The sequence below is a fragment of the Octopus bimaculoides genome, chromosome 3, assembly GCF_046866305.1.
Source record: "Octopus bimaculoides isolate indiv1 chromosome 3, ASM4686630v1, whole genome shotgun sequence".
Lineage (NCBI taxonomy): Eukaryota > Metazoa > Mollusca > Cephalopoda > Octopoda > Octopodidae > Octopus > Octopus bimaculoides.
The window spans coordinates 78,197,465-78,218,760 of NC_142930.1; the positions used below are offsets into that span (position 1 = coordinate 78,197,465).

Below are 21,296 nucleotides of genomic sequence, written 5' to 3' on the forward strand. Positions count from 1 at the left end.
GTTTATCCCCTATGTAAGGTAGAGATCATATGGTGCAAAATACAATAGTGTAGTAGATGCTGGCTGAAATGAATGCTACTGATTGTTATGTTTTCTGCAAAATGCGAGCTTTCTTTTCAGGTACATGACGCAGCTGTTCCCCACCCCAGGGTCTCACGAGCCCATCCCTCCCACACCCTCAGGGTTGGCACTCTTAACATCGGCACACTGAAAGGTAGATCTGGTGAGATTGCTGAGATGCTTGAACAGAGATGTGTCGATATTTGCTGCCTCCAAGAAGTAAGGTGGAGAGGTGGTTCCGCTAGGTTCCTCACAGGCAAAGAACAATGTGTAAGGACTTTCGAGTGAGATCGTTGCCAGTGCCCCTAGACTAGCTCTTGTGTGGGTGGCACATAAAATACACCATTTTGAGCATGGCCGTTGCCAGTACCGCCTGACTGGCCTTCGTGCCGATGGCACGTAAAAGCACCCACTACACTCTCTGAGTGGTTGGCGTTAGGAAGGGCATCCAGCTGTAGAAACTCTGCCAAATGCTGTGCGTGAGAAGACCCGGCAAGCCAAGTGAGACCTAAATCTAAGGCCTCAGCCAGTCCACTTATGCGTACCTTCCTTCATTGGACACTAAACTCCACTTGCGAAGACCTGTTGAGGCAAGTGAAATCGAAATCAAGTTAAATTGGACACTAAACTTCACTTGTGAAGACCTGTTGAGGCAAGTGAAATCAAAATCGAGTTAAATTGGACACTAAACTTCCACTTGCGAAGACCTGTTGAGGCAAGTGAAATTGAAATTGAGTTAAATTTGACAACTGGCACCCATGCCAACATCGTCTCCCTCATTGGACACGAAACTCAGCTTGTGAAGACTTATTGGGGCAAGCGAAAGCGAAATTGTGATGGCATCTGTGCCCAGCGACGCCTTTCTGGCACTTGTGCCCGCGGCATGTGTAAGGACTTTCGAGCGAGGTCATTGCCAGTGCCCCTGGACTGGCTCTTGTGTGGGTGGTACATAAAATACACCATTTTGAGCGTGGCCGTTGCCAGTATTGCCTGACTGGCCTTCATGCCTGTGGCATGTAAAAGCATCCACTACACTCTCGGAGTGTTTGGCGTTAGGAAGGACATCCAGCTGTAGAAACTCTGCCAATTCAGATTGGAGCCTGGTGTAGCCATCTGGTTTCACCAGTCCTCAGTCAAATCGTCCAACCCATGCTAGCATGGAAAGCGGACGTTAAACGATGGTGATGATGATGATGATGACATATATATATATATATATATATATATATATATATATATATGTATGTATGTAAAATACACATCCCATTTTATTATTTCTTTCAGTTTCTATCTACCCAATCTATTCATAATACTTGTGTCAGCCCTACAATATAGTAGACTATACATATGTACGTATGGCCAGCTAGATGAGTGCATTTATTGTAACTTAAATATATATACATGTATGTATATGCCTATATGTATATATATATGTATATGTATATATATGTATATGCATATATATGCATATATATGTATATGCATATATATGTATATGCATATATATATGTATACTTGAATACCCATTTCTAACAAAACTGTTCGATGAACGGTAACGTGAAACTCCAAGTAACAGATTTTTGTTATATTTCTGCTGCTTTTAAATAAAGCATATTACTCTACCTCTGGTATTTGAGTACTCTTTTTTCCACCTTGTTGCACATTTATGTGCTCACTCCGGTATATATATATGTACATGCATATATATATGCATGCTGTTTGTGTGTGTTTATTTTACTGTCTCCTTTCTTTGAGACTGGGCAATGGTAATAAGAGATGTTCTTTGTTTCCAATCTGCCGTCTAAACATGTATGGGAATGGTGAAATATTACTTGAAAATAGGTGAGGGTTGGCAGCAGGATGGGTATCTAGCCATGCAAAATGTGTCTGATCCATGCGAGCATGGAGAAGTGAATTGTGTGTGTGTGCGTATATATATAGCGAGAATTCACGAAAAAACAACAGACGAAGACAGGTGGTGTAAACAACAAATGGATGTATTAGTATAACGCTTGGGAATAGAGAAAGTTTTTAACGTATTGAGCCTATGTTCTTCAACAGAAAGGAACACAGAAAGAAACAAAGAGAGAAAAAAATATGTGTAGTGGCCAGCGAGGTCATCATCATCACTTGGGCTCACTACAGATTTTACATCAGACATGTGCCTGCTCATATATATGTATTTATATATTTTATACTGTGAAACTTAATTTAATCATAATTTTTAATAAATTGAATTTAATTGAGTTTTTACCTGTAAATTTGGATTTTTATCCCTAATATTATTATTATTATTATTATATATATATATATATTCTTGTAGTGGCTTCATGCAGGCATAGCATGGATTTGATCCTTGATAGCCAAATTTCACTTAACAGTTCAACAGCACTTTTTTCACGGTAACAGCAGTTACATTTGCCAGATGCCTTCGTTAAGCTGAATAATGTCTTTGCCACTTGACCCTTCTAACCTCTTCTAGGCCACCAAAAGCTAGAATAGAGATAACTGACCACCAACGAAATTCATTGTTCTCAACAATATGTCTCTCCTTCTAGCTAGTTTGAATAATTGTAAATACTAAAACACTGGAGGGAAAAGTGAGTTGACAAAAAGATGACGCAGAGGCAACCACAGGCAGAATCCAGTTAGTGAGATAATTGAACTGAGAGAAGGCTTACAGTGAGAATGTCAACTATGTTACAGCGTCTTATCACAACACCACTGCTTGCACACATGCACATACACCCCCACATACACATGCATACATACACACACATACATGACGACTGCTCCATCTTGACAGACGATAGCCATCCCATCAACAATCCACACATATCATCACGCAGTACAATCACTCCGTTGGTGAGCCCTCAAGTGACTTTGAAGTCCGGCTGCTGAGCGACAAGGTCTACAGCACAGATGACAAGTGTTCAGGCCTCTCGATCCTTGCCCGCTGGTATCTGATTCTAAGGAAACGCTTCTGTGAACCAGCATATGTCTCTTAAGTCCAGGTATTGTTTTCCAAACCTTGTGACATATGCCACAGGTCGCAGAAGGCGGTTGGTATTTAGGGTGTCTGGAATTTCTACCCTCGTGTTTTCATGTGATTCACATATCCTGCTTTTGACAGAAGAACGCGATCACACACAATACACATCCTATACTCTCCATTGTTTACAATTTTTCCCTTCTACAGGCCCACTTAAGCTCAAGTTGCTGAAACATCTTTTCCTCCCAGACATCACAGCTCGTCCTGACAACGGCTTTCCACTTGCTTTGATCCAGAACATCTCCTTCCCAATCACTTTCATACATATCTAGTTTTTTTAGGTTTTGTTTAATGCAATCTTTTTCTGCCGCAGTCGCTCACCAGAGCTGAGCTCACCATAAAATAAGCGCTTCGGCAAATGATCATCCTTCATTCTAATTACATGTCCAGTCCATCTCATTTGGGCCAGGATAATATGTTTTTCAATTGAGCTACAGTGCACCCTGCGCAAAACCTCTGTATCTGCTACGAAACTCTTCCATTTTACTCCTAGGATGCGTCTTAGACACTTTTGATGAAACCTTTCTAGCATCTTTACATGACGCTTGTAAGTGGTCCATGTTTCGCCTGAATAAAGAAGTGCAGTCAATACACACGCTTTGTAGATGCTGATTTTTGTCTGCAGGGAAATATCTCTATCAGCCCATACTCGCTTTTCAAGCTTTCCAAATGCAGCACTTCCCTTCGCTATTCGATGGTATATTTCTGCATCAAGACCACCATCCTTTGACAGTGTGGTTCCAAGGTAAACAAAGGTGTCAATGACCTCTAATCTTGTTCCGTTCACAAAGATGTTTGGTTCAGTATATATTTGTCCAGGTGTGGGGGTAAACATTACCTTGGTTTTTCTCAGACTTACTGTGAGTCCAAAATATGTACATGCAGTGGAAAATCTATCCATTAAATGTTGCATATCTTCCTCTGTGCCAGCAAGTCAGCATCATCAGCATAGAGCAATCCTCTGACAAGTACTCTGAAAACCTTTGCCTTACAGTTAAACCTGATCAGATTAAATATGCTACTAGATGTCCGGAATCTGATTCCGATTCCCCTGTTACAATCCTCAAATGTATACCAAAGCAATGTGGCAAAATATATAGAGAAAAGTGTAGGGGCAGGAATATCTCCCTGTTTTACACCGTTGTCCACTGAAAATTCATCAGATAGATTACCATTAAAAACTACCTGAGCTTTCATGTTGCTGTGCAATTTCTCGAAGAGGCTCACAAAATGTGTCAGGCAACCAAGTTTGCACAAAACAATCCACAGTACATCCCTGTTTACCGTGTCAAATGCCTTAGTTAGATCTATAAAAACCTGGTATAGTGGCATTTGTTCCTCTAAACATTTCTCCTGAACCTGCCTTGCAGAAAATATCATATCCATCGTTCCCCGCTCGGGTCTGAAACCACACTGTTCCTCAGGAATCACATGTGGACACACATTCTCCACGAGACGTTCTAACATGATCCTCGAAAGTATCTTCCCAGTATGTGCCAGGAGAGTTATTCCTCTGGAATTACCACACACTGATTTGGGTCCCTTACCTTTGTATATAGGGATTAGAATGCCGTTTATCCATTCCTGTGGCACAGAGGACTCAGTCCAAACTTGACACAACAGGCTATGAATTTCGGAGGAGATGTGATCCCCACCTGCTTTCAGAATTTCAGCTGGAATACCATCCAGCCCAGGAGCTTTGTTGGATCTCAGTTTCCGTATTGCCAGTTTTACTTCTTCAATAGAAGGCACATCGTCCATGTGTTGCATTATCACTCTTTGGGGGATATTATTTATGACATCCATGTTCACTACAGATGGATTATGGAAAAGTTCCGCAAAATGCTCCCTCCATCTGCTCATTATTCCAGGAGGATCCTTAATAACCTCATTTCCATCTTTTGATTTCAAGGGAACATACGTTGAGGACTGCGGTCCAAAAGCTTGTCGCAATAAGCCGTACAAGTTTTTTATGTCTTTCCTTTCATAAGATGCCTGTATTTCCTCAGACAAATTACTCCACCAGGTATCTTTGAGCCTCCTTAATTCCTTTTGCAGTTCTGCTTTCTGCGCTCTGGATACCTTTTCTAGTTTTTCTTTGCCCTTAATGTTTGGGTTAAGAAATTTTTCATAAGTAGACCTCTTTGTTGCCAATAGCTCATTTACCATTGCATCATTGGAGTCGAACCAATCTCTATGTTGTCTCCTCTTAAAACCCAGCACATCCACTCCAGCCTTATATAATCCTTCTCGAAAAGATTGCCATGAACCTTCAAAATAAATATTACTGCATCTATCCCGAAATAGCTGTGAGACCTGTGGCTGTTTAAGTTGTCCTACATCAATTTTTTGGGGGACTCGCACACCTGCACTGCGCTTTCTTGTACGAACCCTGAATTTGAACTTAGCCCTAACCATTTTGTGATCAGTATCACAATCAGCTCCTCGCAATACTCTGAGACTACACAAATCCTGTAGGTCAGATTTCCAAGTTAATACAAGGTCAATCATGTGACCTTGCTTTGATCTTGGATGAATCCAGGTGACTTTATGTTTCAGCTTATGGTGAAAAAATGTGTTTCCAACAGCCAACCCTAGTTCAGAGCACATTTGTAGCAGGTGTAAACCATTTTTGTTCACCTTACCTATTCCATACCACCCAAGTACATTCCAAGCACTATTGTCCCTGCCAACACGTGCATTGAAGTCACCGAGCACAACCAACTTCTCATTCAGAGGGACTGAGAGGATACTACTTCTAAGTTCCTCATAGAATGCATGGATATTTTCTTCATTTGCTGAGAGTGTGGGAGCATAGATGGAGAAAACAGTCACAAAGCGTCCACAAGAGAGAGGTATCCAGAGTTTCATCATGCGGTCATTTATATTTTGTGGTTGTTCTAGGTCTTTCAATAAATTACTTCTAATTGCAAACCCAACACCACCCTCCCTTTTCTCTCCCTTTGGCCTCCCAACCCAGAACACTGTGAAGCCGGTTGCTCTTTCAACAAGATGATCTTCACCTGAACATCTTGTTTCAGATAGAGCTGTAATATCAACATTAAGACGTCTGAGCTCCTTAGTTACTAGAGCTGTTCTTCTTTCAGGCCTAACCGCTCGATCCAAGAGAGTTCTCACATTCCAGCATGCCAAGTTAAGTAAAACCTTTTTCCTCGCATACTTTTTATTATTGCTTATATTTCTTCGTTCGTTCCTGCTATATTGAACCACCATTAGCCGCAGTAAACTAACCAGCAGAGTGCAGACAGACAATTTTTAATGCACCTTTTCTAGCACCTTCCCAGTATATCCAGGTGAGCAGTGTTCTCCTTAAAAGGGCTGCTCAGACACAGGATTCTCCACCGAAAACAGCCCCTGTCCATGAAGACATGTTAGTGATGTTAAGATAAGAACCCTGCCGCCTTATGTGCAGATTTGTAACTGTATGCTTCCAACCGGTCAAGTCTGCATACGTCGCCACTCCTCCATCGCCACAGGACTTTTCTCTCCTCCTTCTTTCTTCCTCTCCTCTCTTGCCCTTCTCACTCTTTTTTCTTTCCTTCCCCCATCCATCCTTCCCCCTCCTCTCTCTATCTTTCTTTTCCCTAATTTTTTCTCGGGTCATACTAAGATGACTGTGATTTGACAGTGTTTTGTCTTGTTGGGGACATCTGTACTTCATTGGATTTTAGTGACAAACGCTTGTACAACACCTTTGCCACTCTCTAGGTCAAAATAGTATAATCCAGTGACAAGCGAGAGCAAGATGACTAGTACTAAGTTGACTGCAGGTTTTATATCAGAGTATCCTCTCCTAGGCTTTTCCTCAAAAGGAGACTGCAAGCCAGCAGTGGTAGATCAATTTGAATTCGGAGTTTTATTCTCCTATACTGGTTGTCCTAACCACGACCTCTTAAAAAAAAAAAAAAAAAAAAGAGCCCAGTCTGCTCCCACAGAAGTCATGGACCTGGTTTTGTGTCGGAGTGTCCTTCTCCTAGAAGAGTTGCCTTCATTTGGCTAATGAGCCTCATCTACCCCACATATTAAAAAAAAAACAAAAAAAAAACCAGAATATAATAAGTACATAGAAAATACATAGAAAAGTCAATATAAAAAATGTAGATATGAAAGGAGAAAAGTAAATGCAATGGAGATACATATAAAATATATATATATAAACGATGTGTAAAAAACACATAAATACGATGTGTAAAAACACATAAAGATACATAAAAAGTAAATATAAAAATATATAAAAAGTAAATATATAAAAAATATATATATAATATATAAAAAGAAATGCATATAAAAATATATACACACACACAGCACAGCACAACAACACGCGCACACAGAATTTAAACACACACACAGAAACAAACATTGTTGGGTGGACGTTACTACACAGTAGTTCTTACGTCCTTTCGACGAGTCTTATTTTTCATCCCGCAGGATGCCAACAATCACCCTCCTCACCAAGCAAGCTTGGTGGGGTTGCCAGTTTAGTCGCCGATGACCATGAGACAGGTTGTACTGGATTACATGTTACCAGTAGCACTCAGGAATACTTATAAGAGCGACCTGACATACATACACACATGCACGCGCACACACCACACAAGACACACACATGCATACCCTTCACAGTATCGGTCAAACACCTTTCTATTGACTATCCCATCTACACACGTGAAGAAACACATAACTACACAAGACCACTACTTCTGTTACCATAGCTGCTGAATTCTTCCTACAACATTAACAGACCCAAAGTTCACTCACACATATCGATATAAACAGTTAATACCACAGACACAACACACACACAGTTACCACCACCTGCATACACACACGCACACCGAGTTACAGCCACACACACACACACACACACACACACAGGTACCTCCTCTTACACTCTACTTGTCTTAGAAAGAACTTTTACTTCATCTATTCCCTTCTGGTCATTTTAAAATATAATTACATGTGGATTGTTGGCGATTTTTTTCTCCTGTTTCTGAAGAAGAGCTTTGCTCAAAACAGAAAACTAACATTCTTTCCTTCCCTAGGCATCTGTAAATACTTTGCATGTACCATATCCTTGCATTGTTGTTTTTTTCTTCTTGTGTTTTTTTTTTTTTTTTTTTTTTTTTTTTATTAATTATATATACTAGCAGGCGTATGTTTTCCATTGGGACAGTAGGTCAATCTGTAAAAAAATCGTCAGTAATTGAGTCTATTTTCCTTACCACATAACTGCTGACATGTGCTGTTTAGCAGATGGAAAGGTTGAGCCTAAAGATATGACATAAAGAGAAATAGTATGTTTACCTGCTGTTTTGCTGGGTTGCACATACAACATTATCTGAACAAAAATTTGACATGTGGCCTGTGCAAAAAAGATGAAAAGTGTAATATCTGTTGCCTGCCTCACAATTGGGGGCACTTAATGGAGAGCATACTATGAAGTTTACGCTAATGAAGTAAATAAGGTGACAGGGGTATGGTTACCTGACGTTTTCCTATTTGCTGCACAGAGCAACATGCATTGTAGTCTTTCCCCTGTAGTCTCCATAGTGTGCGCAGCAGCAGTTGCTGCAGCATCTCTTGTAAGTTGAAAATTGTAGGAGTAGAAGTGGTTCACAAAACACACACATAGACAGACAACTTGCCTTTTAATATATAAGATATATATATATGTATATACACACATATATACATAATGTATGTGTATATATAGATTTATATATTAATGGGAAATGCATTAAATACTACAAAACGTACACATAGGACAGACACAGAAGGACCCTAATTCTTCATCAGTTATCGACCAAAAATACTAATACTCAGTTATGTGCATTTAATGATAAGACTGAGAACTTTGTATATTGGCAGCACTTGCAAAATTTGCAGAGAACTAGGGCTCGAGCAAACAAGACAGTACAGGGTGGACGTGCGAAAATGAACAAATGTAATTTGAAACAATAGACAAAGATGGAATAAATACAGTCTTCTGGCCAAACACGAGGGTGATGGGTAATGCCTAGAAGAAATCCTCAATGGATATAAAACGAGAAATAGTAAGGGGGGAGAAAATGTTGACCGGTAGGCTAAGTGTCTGGTGGCAAAAAGGCAGAGAGATAAGAAAATTAGTCATGGTCACGTATGGGCAGTAGATAGATGGGAAAGAGGATGAGAAAGAGCGGCAGATGAAACAGGGAAGGAAGGGAGAACGTCTACAATTAAGAGTGAGAAGACGAGAGAGGAAGTAGGGATGCTCGAAAAGGAATATGAGGACAAGAGAGAAAGAAAGAAGTTACTGTAATGTCTTGTTTGCTCGAGCACTAATTCTCCGCAAACTTTGCGGGTGCCACTATTATATGAAGTTCTCAGTCTTATCGTTAAAGGCACAAAACTGAGTATTAGTATTTTTCTTTGATAACTGATGAAGAACTAGGATCCTACATGTACATTTGGTAGTATTTAATTAATGCATTTTTCATTTATTGAGTAACTGAATGCCATGCATCATGACTTTTCTTAACAGTAAGTTTATATATATATATATCATCATCATCATCATCATCATCGTTTAACGTCCGCTTTCCATGCTAGCATGGGTTGGACGATTTGACTGAGGACTGGTGAAACCGGATGGCAACACCAGGCTCCAGACTGATTTGGCAGAGTTTCTACAGCTGGATGCCCTTCCTAACGCCAACCACTCAGAGAGTGTAGTGGGTGCTTTTACGTGTCACCCGCACGAAAACGGCCACGCTCGAAATGGTGTCTTTTATGTGCCACCCGCACAAGCCAGTCCAGGGGCACTGGCAACGATCTCGCTCGAAAATCCTACAGGAGCCAGTCAGGCGGTACTGGCAACGGCCACGCTCAAAATGGTGCATCTCATGTGCCACCCGCACAAGAACCAGTCCAGGGGCACTGGCAACGATCTTACTTGGCTTGCCGGGTCTTCTCACGCACAGCCCATTTCCAAAGGTCTCGGTCCGTAGTCATCGCCTCGGTGAGGCCCAATGTACGAAGGTCTTGCCTCACCACCTCAGCCCAGGTCTTCCTGGGCCTACCTCTTCCACGGGTTCCCTCAACTGTTAGGGTGTGGCACTTTTTCACGCAGCTATCCTCCTCCATTCTCACCACATGTCCATACCAGCGCAATCGTCTCTCTTGCACGCCACAACTGATGCTTCTAATGTTCAGCTTTTCTCTCAAGATACTTACACTCTGACGGGTATTCACATTGACATTACACATCCAACGGAGCATACTGGCTTCATTCCTTGCGAGCTTACGTATGTCCTCAGCAGTTACAGCCCATGTTTCACTGCCATGTAGCATGGTTGTTCGTACGCATGCGTCATACAGTCTGCCTTTTACTCTGAGTGAGAGTCCCTTTGTCGCCAGCAGGGGTAAGAGCTCTCTAAACTTTGCCCAGGCTATTCTTATTCTAGCAGCTACACTTTCAGCGCACCCACCCCCACTACTAACTTGGTCGCCCAGATAGCGGAAGCTATCGACTACCTCTAGTTTTTCACCCTGGAATGAGACAGAAGTTGTTTCCTGTTTGTTTGCAGTCTTTATTGCACCTGAACATCTGCCACAAACAAAAACTAACTTGCTAGTTAACCTGCCTTTGATGTTGCTGCACCTCTTATGTGTCCATAGCTTGCACCGGGTACATCTTATAGAGTTACTACCTACTCCTTTTCTACATACTGAGCAGGGCCATCTACCTGAAGGGGTTTGTGTTTTATCTACCTTCCTACTTATTAGGATTTTGGTTTTAGCTAGGTTGACTCTAAGGCCCTTCAATTCTAGACCTTGCTTCCACACCTGAAACTTCTCCTCTAGTTCTGATAGTGACTCCGCAATTAGGGCAAGGTCATCAGCATAGAGGAGCTCCCAGGGGCAACCTGTCTTGAACTCCTCTGTGATTGCCTGGAGGACTATGGTAAATAATAGGGGGCTGAGGACGGAACCTTGGTGGACCCCTACCTCTACCCGGAATTCATTGCTGTACTCATTTCCAACCCTCACCTTACTGGCCGCATCTCTCTCTCTCTCTATATATATATATATATATATATATATATATATATATATATATTCAACGTAATGTGTGCATGTATACATATATATATGAATTTTTAAAAAATGCCATGGCATGATTTTGTTTAAGGTGGACCGTCACTTACCAGGCAAGAAGCCCACTCACTTGGCTCAGAGGATGTCATCAGTGGCACTGTGGAGGAGACGTACTGACTTTGACCTGTGAGTTGCAGCGAGCTGCCGTGGATCAGTTCTCTTAGGCCACGCCTTGTTGTAGCCAGCCCACTTGGCATAGCCTTCTTCCGCTGTCACAGCCATTGAGAGACATAGATGTCGCTTCGTCTGCCTGATCAACCGTTGAGGACTTGGTGATTCCTTCTCATAGCCTTAGCCTAAAGAGGCATCCTGCAAGGCAGCAGAGGAGGATACATACATACATACATACATACATACATATATATATATATATATATATACACACATATATATCATCCACCTAATATGCATATATGTGTGTGCATGTGTATATATATATCCCCGAAAGGGGGTCTCAGGGAGTAGCATCCCTGCCTTCCTGACCTAGTTTTCCACCACATTTCTTAAAAATTGTAGTAGAGGCCTTGGTCTTGGGATCACTCATGTCTAGGAACTGAGATTGGGGATAAGCAAGGGCATGCTCCCCATAGAAAATCCAGCTCCAATATGGCCTCATGACGATAGCAAAGAAGCATGGGTACCAGCCAGCCCAAAGGTTGGGATGGTCTGCACCTGCCTACCTCAAAAAGGAAAGTGCAAATCCTCATCCTGGGTCATGCAAGTATGACTTGCTTTATGATGGCCAACAGCCTGAGGAGAAGCTTGGAGTGAAGTTGGGAAGTTGGAATGTGGGCAGTCTGCGTGGAAGGGTAACTGAGGTGTGTGAGGAATTGAGGAATAGGAGTGTAGATGTGTGCTGTGTGCAGGAGGCTAGGTAGAGAGGTCAGGGTGCAAGCTGTGGTGGTCAGGAAATTGTGAGGGGACTGGAGATGTGGGAGTTTTGGTGAAGGAAGAAATCTGAGAAGGTAGTGGAACTCAGGAGAAAGAGTGACAGAGTGATGACAATAGTATTAGCATTTGAGGAAGAAGTAGTGATAATGATTTGTGGGTATGGTTCGCAAAGTGGAAGAGGGATCACTGTGAAAGAGTGGTTCTTTGATGAAATGATGAGTGGGACTTCAGACAGATGAATTGGTTTTAGACATGGGTGATTTTAATGGACATGTTGGTAAATGGATTGAGGGCTTTGAGGGTGTGCATGGGGGAAATGGAACCGGGGAGAGAAATATGGAAGGAAGGATGCTGTTGGAGTTTTGCGATGAGAAGGAGTTGTGTGTGGCAAACACGTGGTTTAGGAAAACAGAGTAAAGGAAGGTGACTTTCAGTGTAGGAAGGAATGAGACAGAATGATTACATGTTGGTTGGCATGAAAAACAGAAAGTATCTGAGAGATGTGAAGACAATACCAGGAGAGTTGCAGCATAGGTTGGGGGTTGCTGCCTGGGATTAGAAGAAAGTTAAAAAGTGTGTGAGAAAGGGAACAGTTGAGAGGAGAAAGGTGTGGAAACTGAAGGAAGAAGAAACAAGAGCAAGGTTTGAGGAGAGAATTGGGGAGTTGGTAAGCATTCATGCACCGGATTTGTGGAAGTCTTTTAAAGAAGGGGTACTAAAGGCATGTGACGAAGTGTGTGGAAGGACAAAAGGTAGAAGATATCGAGGAGATATGTGGTGGTGGAATGAGGAGGTGAGAGATGTGATAGTGAGGAAGAAGGAGGCGTACAAAGTTTTATGTAATAATAGGACTGAGCAAATGAAAGCCAGGTATAATAACATGAAGAATCATGCAAAGAGGATGGTTGCAAGATCTATAAGGAAGGAGACTGAGGAGAGGTTGAGTGGGCTGCATGTGAAGCCAGATAGAGTGTTTAGGTTTATGAAATCAGTGAAAAAAAGATGGAAGAGATGTTGAGGGAGGAAGATGTATGAGGTGGAGTGATGGAAGGTTGAATTTTAGTGAGAAGTACAGAGGAAGAGTTTGGAAAGAACATATGGAAGGAATTATGAATGAGGAGAATGAATGGAATCAGAGGATGGAAGTTGCTGTGGTGAAGGGGCCAGTGGAGAGGGTTAGTCAGGAAGAAGTAGTGGATGCAATAAAGGAAATGAAAACAGGAAAGGCAGTTGGTCCATCAGAAGTAAGTGTGGAAATGATAACTGCAAGTGGAGAGATAGGGATTGTATTGGTGGAGTTCTGCCAGGATGTGCTGGATGGAAGAGGAATGTCAGATGATTGGGCACTAAGTGTGGTAGTACCGATCTTCAAGGGATAGGGGGCTACAATGAGTTATGGGGTGTATAGGGGAATGAAGTTATTGAAGCATGTAATGAAGATTGTGGAAAGGGTGTTGGAGAGGAGAATTAGGAAAACGGTGGATGCGGACGAGATGCAATTTGGTTTTATGCCAGGAAAGAGGACAACAGGTGCAGTGTTCATTGTAAGGAGATTGCAAGAAGAATACCGAGATAAGGAAAAGGAGTTGTACGTGTGCTTCATTGATCTGGAGAAGACATTTGATAGGGTTCCAAAGAAGGTGATTGAGTAGGCATTGAGGAAGAGAGATGTACTAGAGGTAATAGTGAGGGCAGTGATGAATTTGTATGAAGGGGTAAAGACAAGAGTTAGAATTGGATCAGAGCTGTCAGAGGAGTTTGTGGTGAAGGTTGGTGTGCATCAGGGATCTGTGTTATCACCATTGTTGTTTTCAATAGTGGTTGATGTGGTGACGGAGAGTGCAAGAGAAGGATTGATAATGGGGATACTGTATGCAGATGATCTTGTTCTGATGAGTGAGACGATGGAAGGATTGTGGGAGAAGTTTCGGAAATGGAAGGAGGCATTTGAAAGCAAGGGGTTGAAGGTAAACCTTGGGAAGACAAAACTGATGGTGAGTGGGGTGGAAGGAGAAGTATTAGTAAGGTAGATCCATGTGGTGTGTATGGGAGGAGGGTAATGGCAAGTGCAGTGTTGTGTAGGAAATGGATTCATGGTAGATGTACGAAAATGAAGAAGATGACCCACAAGACTGGCAAGAGATTTTATTTGTGGAAGATGTGAGAAAGGAGCTGAAGGGTTAGCAGAACCAGTGGAAAGATTATGTGGTGAGGTGGAAGTGGCAAGAGGGTTTTATTATTTGGGATATAGGGTGGATGTGAAGCAGCTGTGACAGCAAGAGCAAGACTTGGCTGGGTGAAGTTCAGGGAATGTTGAGCGTTATTAGATGGGAAAAGGTTCTCCTTGAAGATAAAAGGAAGGGTTTATTGGAGTTGCGTGAGATCTGCAATGCTGTATGGGAGTGAGACATAGTGTCTGAGGGAAGCAAAATGGCAATTTTGTGAAGGATCAAGAGAGCAATGTGTGGTGTAAGACTATTGGAGTTGATGCGGATCTGGGGTTGGAGGAATCAGTGGAACAGCTGGCAAGGGCGAATGGAGTGTGATGGCATGGACATGTGTTGAGGAGGGATGAGGAGAGTGCTTGAATTTAAAGTAAATGAACTGCAAAAGCGATGTCAACCAAAGAAAACGAGGAGAGGACAGGTGGAGGAGGAGATTGGGAGGGTTGGCTTGAGGAGGGAGAATGCCTAAAACTGGGCGAGATGGTGTGAGAGCCGTTGCTGTAAGAGTGAGGTAGATCTGGCTATCCCCGTTAACAGGGACAAACTCAGATTTAAAATATTGGAATTCAGTTATATATGTACAGAGGTGGACACTGTTAATCCATTACTTCTTTGAAAATATAACGAAAGTTAACATTAATCCTCTAACATTAACTTTTATTGAAAAATGGTATAACTACAGTTTAATACCCCACCGACTTTGTTACCTCATAACTTCCAGAAAAATGGATACTTTTTAACGAAACTTTCACCAAATAATCGCTTATATCCTGTAAATTGAGTGTATATAAAGATTTGTTGGAAAAAATTTTCTGAGGGGTTGGGGAGAGGAGTTTGGAAAAATTTACAGGACCCAACATTTTCCCCCTCATAACATACTTACTGGAAAATAGGTACTTTTTAAAGAAATTTTATACAAATACCTTTCAAACGGTGTAGATTACGATTATAAAGAAATTTCTTAGCAAAAATTTTGGAAGGGGGCGGGAGGGAGGAGTTTCGGATCAGACGGCCCACATAAGTTGGAATTTCTCCGTTTTGACAGGGACTTTTCCAATGTTTTTCACCAAAGTCTTCAGAATGATTTTCAAAGTTAACTTAAAAGTTAAATCGTTAATGAAAATGTTAACTTCGTTAATTAACGATTAAAGGATTAACGGACTTACACCCAGCTTTATGTATATATATATATATATATATGTATATATATATATATATAAATTTAGTAAATGGAGTAAAACGCATATGTTAAATGAATTCTTTTATTTCCAACATATGTTTCGAAGATTACAAATTGTACCTTCCAAAGGAATAGGTGATGTTGATAAGGATGTAATCTTCTCTTCATGGAAATACATAGGAACCAGCTTAACCGTAAGACATTTTAACCGAATACGATAACTGTAGTTAGAGAAGATTGCTATGTAACTTATTTGAAAAAATCGTTGGAGGTTGGAACGCTACTAGACAGTTGGGGAAGAAAAGAAGGAAATTTAGGGTTTAGAATTGGGAGATAAGATGATTTAAATCCGATAAAGATGGGAGAAGAATGTTTTATGTATAATGGGACCGCAAAGGGGAGTTAATCTTGTATTTATACAAGCAGTGTTGACATAAATGTATATAATCGTATATATATATATATATATATAAATAAATATATATATATATACACACATACACCCATACATACATACATGTGTATACATATATATACACACATATACATATATATATATATATATATATACATACACATACACAACTTCATACATATACATAAATGTATACACACATGTATATATACACAAGCATGCATACACATACATACACACACATGGACACATACACGCATATATATACACACATTTGTACATATATATACACACGGTAGTCATGTGGTGATTGATATTAAAGCAGTGCTATATGTATAGGAAAATGACGCTTATATTAATTAGTAAGATATTAAATGATTGACAATTAATAAAGGTTATGGGTGGTCTATTAATCTACAGAGATAGATTATGTTATTAAGTTAGATGGAAATGAGAGGGGCAAGAAGAAGGGGTTAAAGGAGTAAAAATTACTTGTAAAGACTAAGTTAATATTATTACCAAAGTTTACTTCGATAATCACGTTCTATATCTGTTGGTGCAAGGGTTTTCCAAGAGATAAAATAGAATGTTATATTGTTCAGTAATTTATACGTCATAGAGCAGAGAGAAGGGAATATTTATATGTTATGGATTCATCGTACAATGAACGTAAACAAGTGAACTAGGATTGTTTTCAGAATTTTAGATGTGTCTAAGAAAGTTTAAGAGGACAAATGGAATTCGTAGATGTAGAATAATGCCACTAATATAACTTGAAACAGGATAAAGAACTCCTATCTTTGCTGAATAAAGTGAAAGCAGTAAATGAATGATATGGATGTACGAGAGAACTATGAAATCAAATGAATAAGGTTAATTGATCACAACGTATTGAACATCGTAGGAAGTAATGTTTATGTTAAGTTGAACTGAAAGTAATGTTTGAGAATATGTTTATAGATGTTATTGGTGTTCTAATTTGGGTTCAAGAATTAAGAGTGTTTAGATAACATATATCAAGCGAGATAAGTCTACCATATCTTTTTACATATAAAGGTATAATTAACATGTGTCTCTTGAATTATTTGAGGAACTAATTTGTTACAAGTTGAGTTGTCAACGTTATATAAATAAGTATTTTTTTACCTGAAGGAAAAAAATATGTGTTGCTGCCAATGTTTACATCTGTATGAGTTTTCAATGAATGTGTTCACCAGTTTATTCTTCGAGAATAAAATGAAGAACAGTTCTATATTGCATAATGGGCAGAATTTCTTACCTTTATCATATGGTAGAGATGTGGATAGAATTAGCCAGTCTAATTTAAATTTTATGTTGTCTTTAAGTTCCCAAATTAATTTGCTAAGGTTTGTGGTATTGCGTTTATTTCTATCTCTAAAGGAAGAATAATGGTTAGAAATTCTAGTGGATATTGGTGAAGAGGATCATCCAATGCAAAAAGACACATTTGTAGGAGTGCTGACCTGGCATTGATACATAGTGTTTTTGAGTTTGGCATTATCACTTAAGAAACTAATTCTTTTGCTATTAACTTCCGAAATAATGATGTTGTTGTTGTAATTATTATTATTATATTTCATATTACAATTATTGTTCCTTGGTTTATTATTAGTATTATTATTGTTATGATGGTAATGGTTTGTATTGTCTGAGTTAATGTTATTGCTATCGGTACTCTCTTGTGAATTTAATAGTCTCATATTGTGTGCGGATATTATTTGCGAGATGTTTTTAGTGTTTGAGAATCCAAATCTAACCTTGTGCATGTTTATGACTGGGAAATAGTAAGAATGTCTTGGAAAATTCTTATTAACAGCATTTCGGAACTGGGAAACCAGATTTGATTTAATTTGTTTTCCAAATGGAATTATCAGCCAGATATTTTTATCAGATTCAGGTTTAGTATGTGTGTTATTATTATTTCTAAAGAACTTCAATTTATTATTGTTATTATTGAAAAAGGGTTTAAACTGACAGTTACTTCCCCTATAATGTAAAGAAACGTTTGATTGTTTGTTATCGTCAATAGGTTTATGATGAGAATGATCATTGTATTTATCGTTGCTATCAATTTTAATATCTATATCATCACAGGTATCAATTTCGTAAGTAGAATTAATGTATCTGACTTTTTCTTTATATCCTGCTTTTAATAAGGCAGAGTTGTAAAAGTCAGCTTCCTTATTGAAAATATTTTCGTTTGTGGATAGGTTTGATAATCTAAGTGAGATGTTCCTAACTAAATTTCTTGTTACCGCTTTGGGATGATTACTGGCTAATATACTTAAGGTTAGTTGAGGGTTTATGGTAAGGGAAAAAGGTTTTTGTGTGTAGGTCTAGAATGACATCTAGGAAATTGGCTATGGAAATTGGTTCTCTCTCTCTCTATATATATATATATATATACATATATATATATATATATATATATATATATATATATATATATATATATATATATAAGTCAGTAAATAGTGGGGTTGCATTAACCGCATGTGGAGAAATAATAGGAAAATGAAAAATAATAATAAGGTAGAATGCTAAACTGGAAGCATATTTTAATAAAGATTTCTAACCGGCTTTCATTGTGAAGCAAATTTTCAAGAAGAGGGAGAATGAAAATGTTTTTTTACAAAGAAGTACAGAATGAAGAAAATAATATATAAAAAAATAAATATACCAATACGTTATATTGTCTTTGAGCTTTTGAAGTTCAATGGTAATTCATGTATATAATGGTTGGAAAAATAAGGATGCATGAGAATTGAGAGTTGTGTTAGGTTTTAAAAAAGGGTTAAAAGTTTGTGTTAAGCAGGAAGTGTGGTGTCAAAACAGGAAGTGTGTGTAAGGGGAGACAAATGTTTTTAGTTGGAGTTATGAACTCTTTTTCAACAGGAAGTTTATGTCTGTTCCTAGAGAAATAAGGTCACTGAGGGGTATGTGTGTTAAGAAATGGTTGGAATTTCTCTGTGAAAAGATTTTCCTTGCTGATTCTTTCTTGTGTGGAGATTCTGTCTTTGCATTGATAGAAAGGGAATATAAGGAATTTAGGGTTTTTGTTTCTGGCGCAAGAGTCTATATGGCCACTGAGTGGAATTTGGCGGTATTGAGGGAGATTTATTTGTTCTTTATGGACTGCTACTCTTCTACGCAACGGGAGGCTCGTCTGTCCGATATAGAAGTTTTGGCAACCTGCGCATGTGAGGACATAAATGAGGTTACCAGAGGAACAAGAGAAATTGGTTTTGATTTTAAACTTTGTTCCTCGTTTGAAGGCAAATTCAGAGCCTTCAAGTAGGTAGGGGCAGGTACCACAATTAGGGCATGCACATTTTTTAACTGATGGGAGTGGAAGTGGTGTATGTAGTTTGGCATTGGTTAATAGTGTTTTCAAAGATTTGTGTTACCTTTTGCATTTAAGGACTTTGTGTGTATTGATGATATTGTTCATTTTCGGGTCTGTGGTGAGTAAGGGGAGGTTTTGTTTGATTGTGGAGTATGCTTCGATGTTTTGGGGGTTGTGGGTGGAGATGTATGGAAGTATTTTGGGGTTGGGTTTGTTATTGTGTTGGTTGGTTTTTAGTGTGTTTTTGTCAAGTTCCTTGACACGTTTTATTCCAAGATCTATGAGTGTGGAGGGATATTGGCGTTGTAATAGTGTTTTTTTGAGGTCTTGTAAGCGTATTTCTCGAATGGTTGGGTTAGAGACAATGGTGCAAATTCTTTTAGCTAAATTAAAGGGGATATTTATCTTGGTGTGTTTTGGGTGGCATGAGCTAAAAAGGAGGTATTGTTGTGAGTCTGTAGGTTTGTGGTAGATGTCGGTTGTGATTTGGTTATTAGGTGTTTTTTTAATTAAGAGATCAAAAATGTGCATGCCCTAATTGTGGTACCTCCCCCAACCTACTTGAAGGCTCTGAATTTACCTTCAAATGAGGAACAAAGTTTAAAATCAAAACCAATTTCTCTTGTTCCTCTGGTAACCTCATTTATGTCCTCACATGCACAGGTTGCCAAAACTTCTATATCGGACAGACGAGCCTCCCGTTGCGTAGAAGAGTAGCAGTCCATAAAGAACAAATAAATCTCCCTCAATACTGCCAAATTCCACTCAGTGGCCATATAGACTCTTGCGCCAGAAACAAAAACCCTAAATTCCTTATATGCCCTTTCTATCAATGTAAAGACAGAATCTCCACACAAGAAAGAATCAACTAGGAAAATCTTTTCATAGAGAAATTCCAACCATTTCTTAACACACATACCCCTCAGTGACCTTATTTCTCTAGGAACAGACATAAACTTCCTGTTGAAAAAGAGTTCATAACTCCAACTAAAAACATTTGTCTCCCCTTACACACACTTCCTGTTTTGACACTACACTTCCTGCTTAACACAAACTTTTAACCCTTTTTTTAAACCTAACACAACTCTCAAGCATCCTTATTTTTCCAACCATTATATACATGAATTACCATTGAACTTCAAAAGCTAAAAGACAATATAATGTATATTTATTTTTTTTATATATTATTTTTTTATATATTATTTTCTTCATTTTGTACTTCTTTGTAAAAAACATTTTCATTCTCCCTCTTCTTGAAAATTTGCTTCACAATGAAAGCCGGTTAGAAATCTTTATTAAAATATGCTTCCAGTTTAGCATTCTGCCTTATTATTATTTTTCATTTTCCTATATATATATATATATATATATATATATATATATATATATATATATATATATATATATATATATTTAATTAATTCAATAATAGGATAAGATCTTTTACAAGAACTTATCAAGTAGCTAGTTTGACCTTAGTAGTCCCTCATAGTGTGAGGCATTCTTGTATAGTAATGCCCTTATATAAATATATCTAAATATATATAGATATATACAAACACATACACACATTATGTGGCCGATATTTTCCATTGAGATGTTTCAACCATATCTGATTTGATCCTGTGTATATACATATATTTACTCAATTTCTGACATTTATCAATGGTTTCTCTCATGGTTTTGTTGATGCCAGTTTCTGCCATTAATAAACCTGTCAACACTTTTGTGGACACAGGTATGCTAGTAGTAGTAGTAGTAGTAGTAGTAGTGGTGATAATGATCCTTTCTACTATAGGCACAAGGCTTGAAATTTGTGGGGAGGGGTTAAGTTGATTACATCGACCCCAGTAGTCAACTAGTACTTAATTTATTGACCACCAAAAGGATGAAAGGCAAAGTCGACCTTGGTGGAACTTGAACTCAGAACATAACAACGGGAGAAA

At 39.0% G+C, this 21,296-nt stretch overlaps 1 protein-coding gene across 12 annotated transcripts in view; it reads left to right on the forward strand.

The window, feature by feature from the left end:
* The window catches only part of LOC106874806 (F-box only protein 16), a 333,993-nt gene that overhangs the window by 16,967 nt on the left and 295,730 nt on the right, over window positions 1-21,296 (forward strand). For 2 of the 12 annotated variants that reach the window (XM_089349280.1, XM_089349271.1), the window contains exon 2: window positions 6,220-6,265. The exons of the other annotated variants lie outside the window; for them this stretch is intronic. Coding sequence is in view for 1 of the 2 variants with exons in the window: in XM_089349271.1 (XP_089205397.1) it covers window positions 6,220-6,265 (46 nt within the window). In the remaining variant the exon portion in view is untranslated. The remainder of the gene's footprint in view (window positions 1-6,219; window positions 6,266-21,296) is intronic. 12 annotated transcript variants of the gene reach the window in all.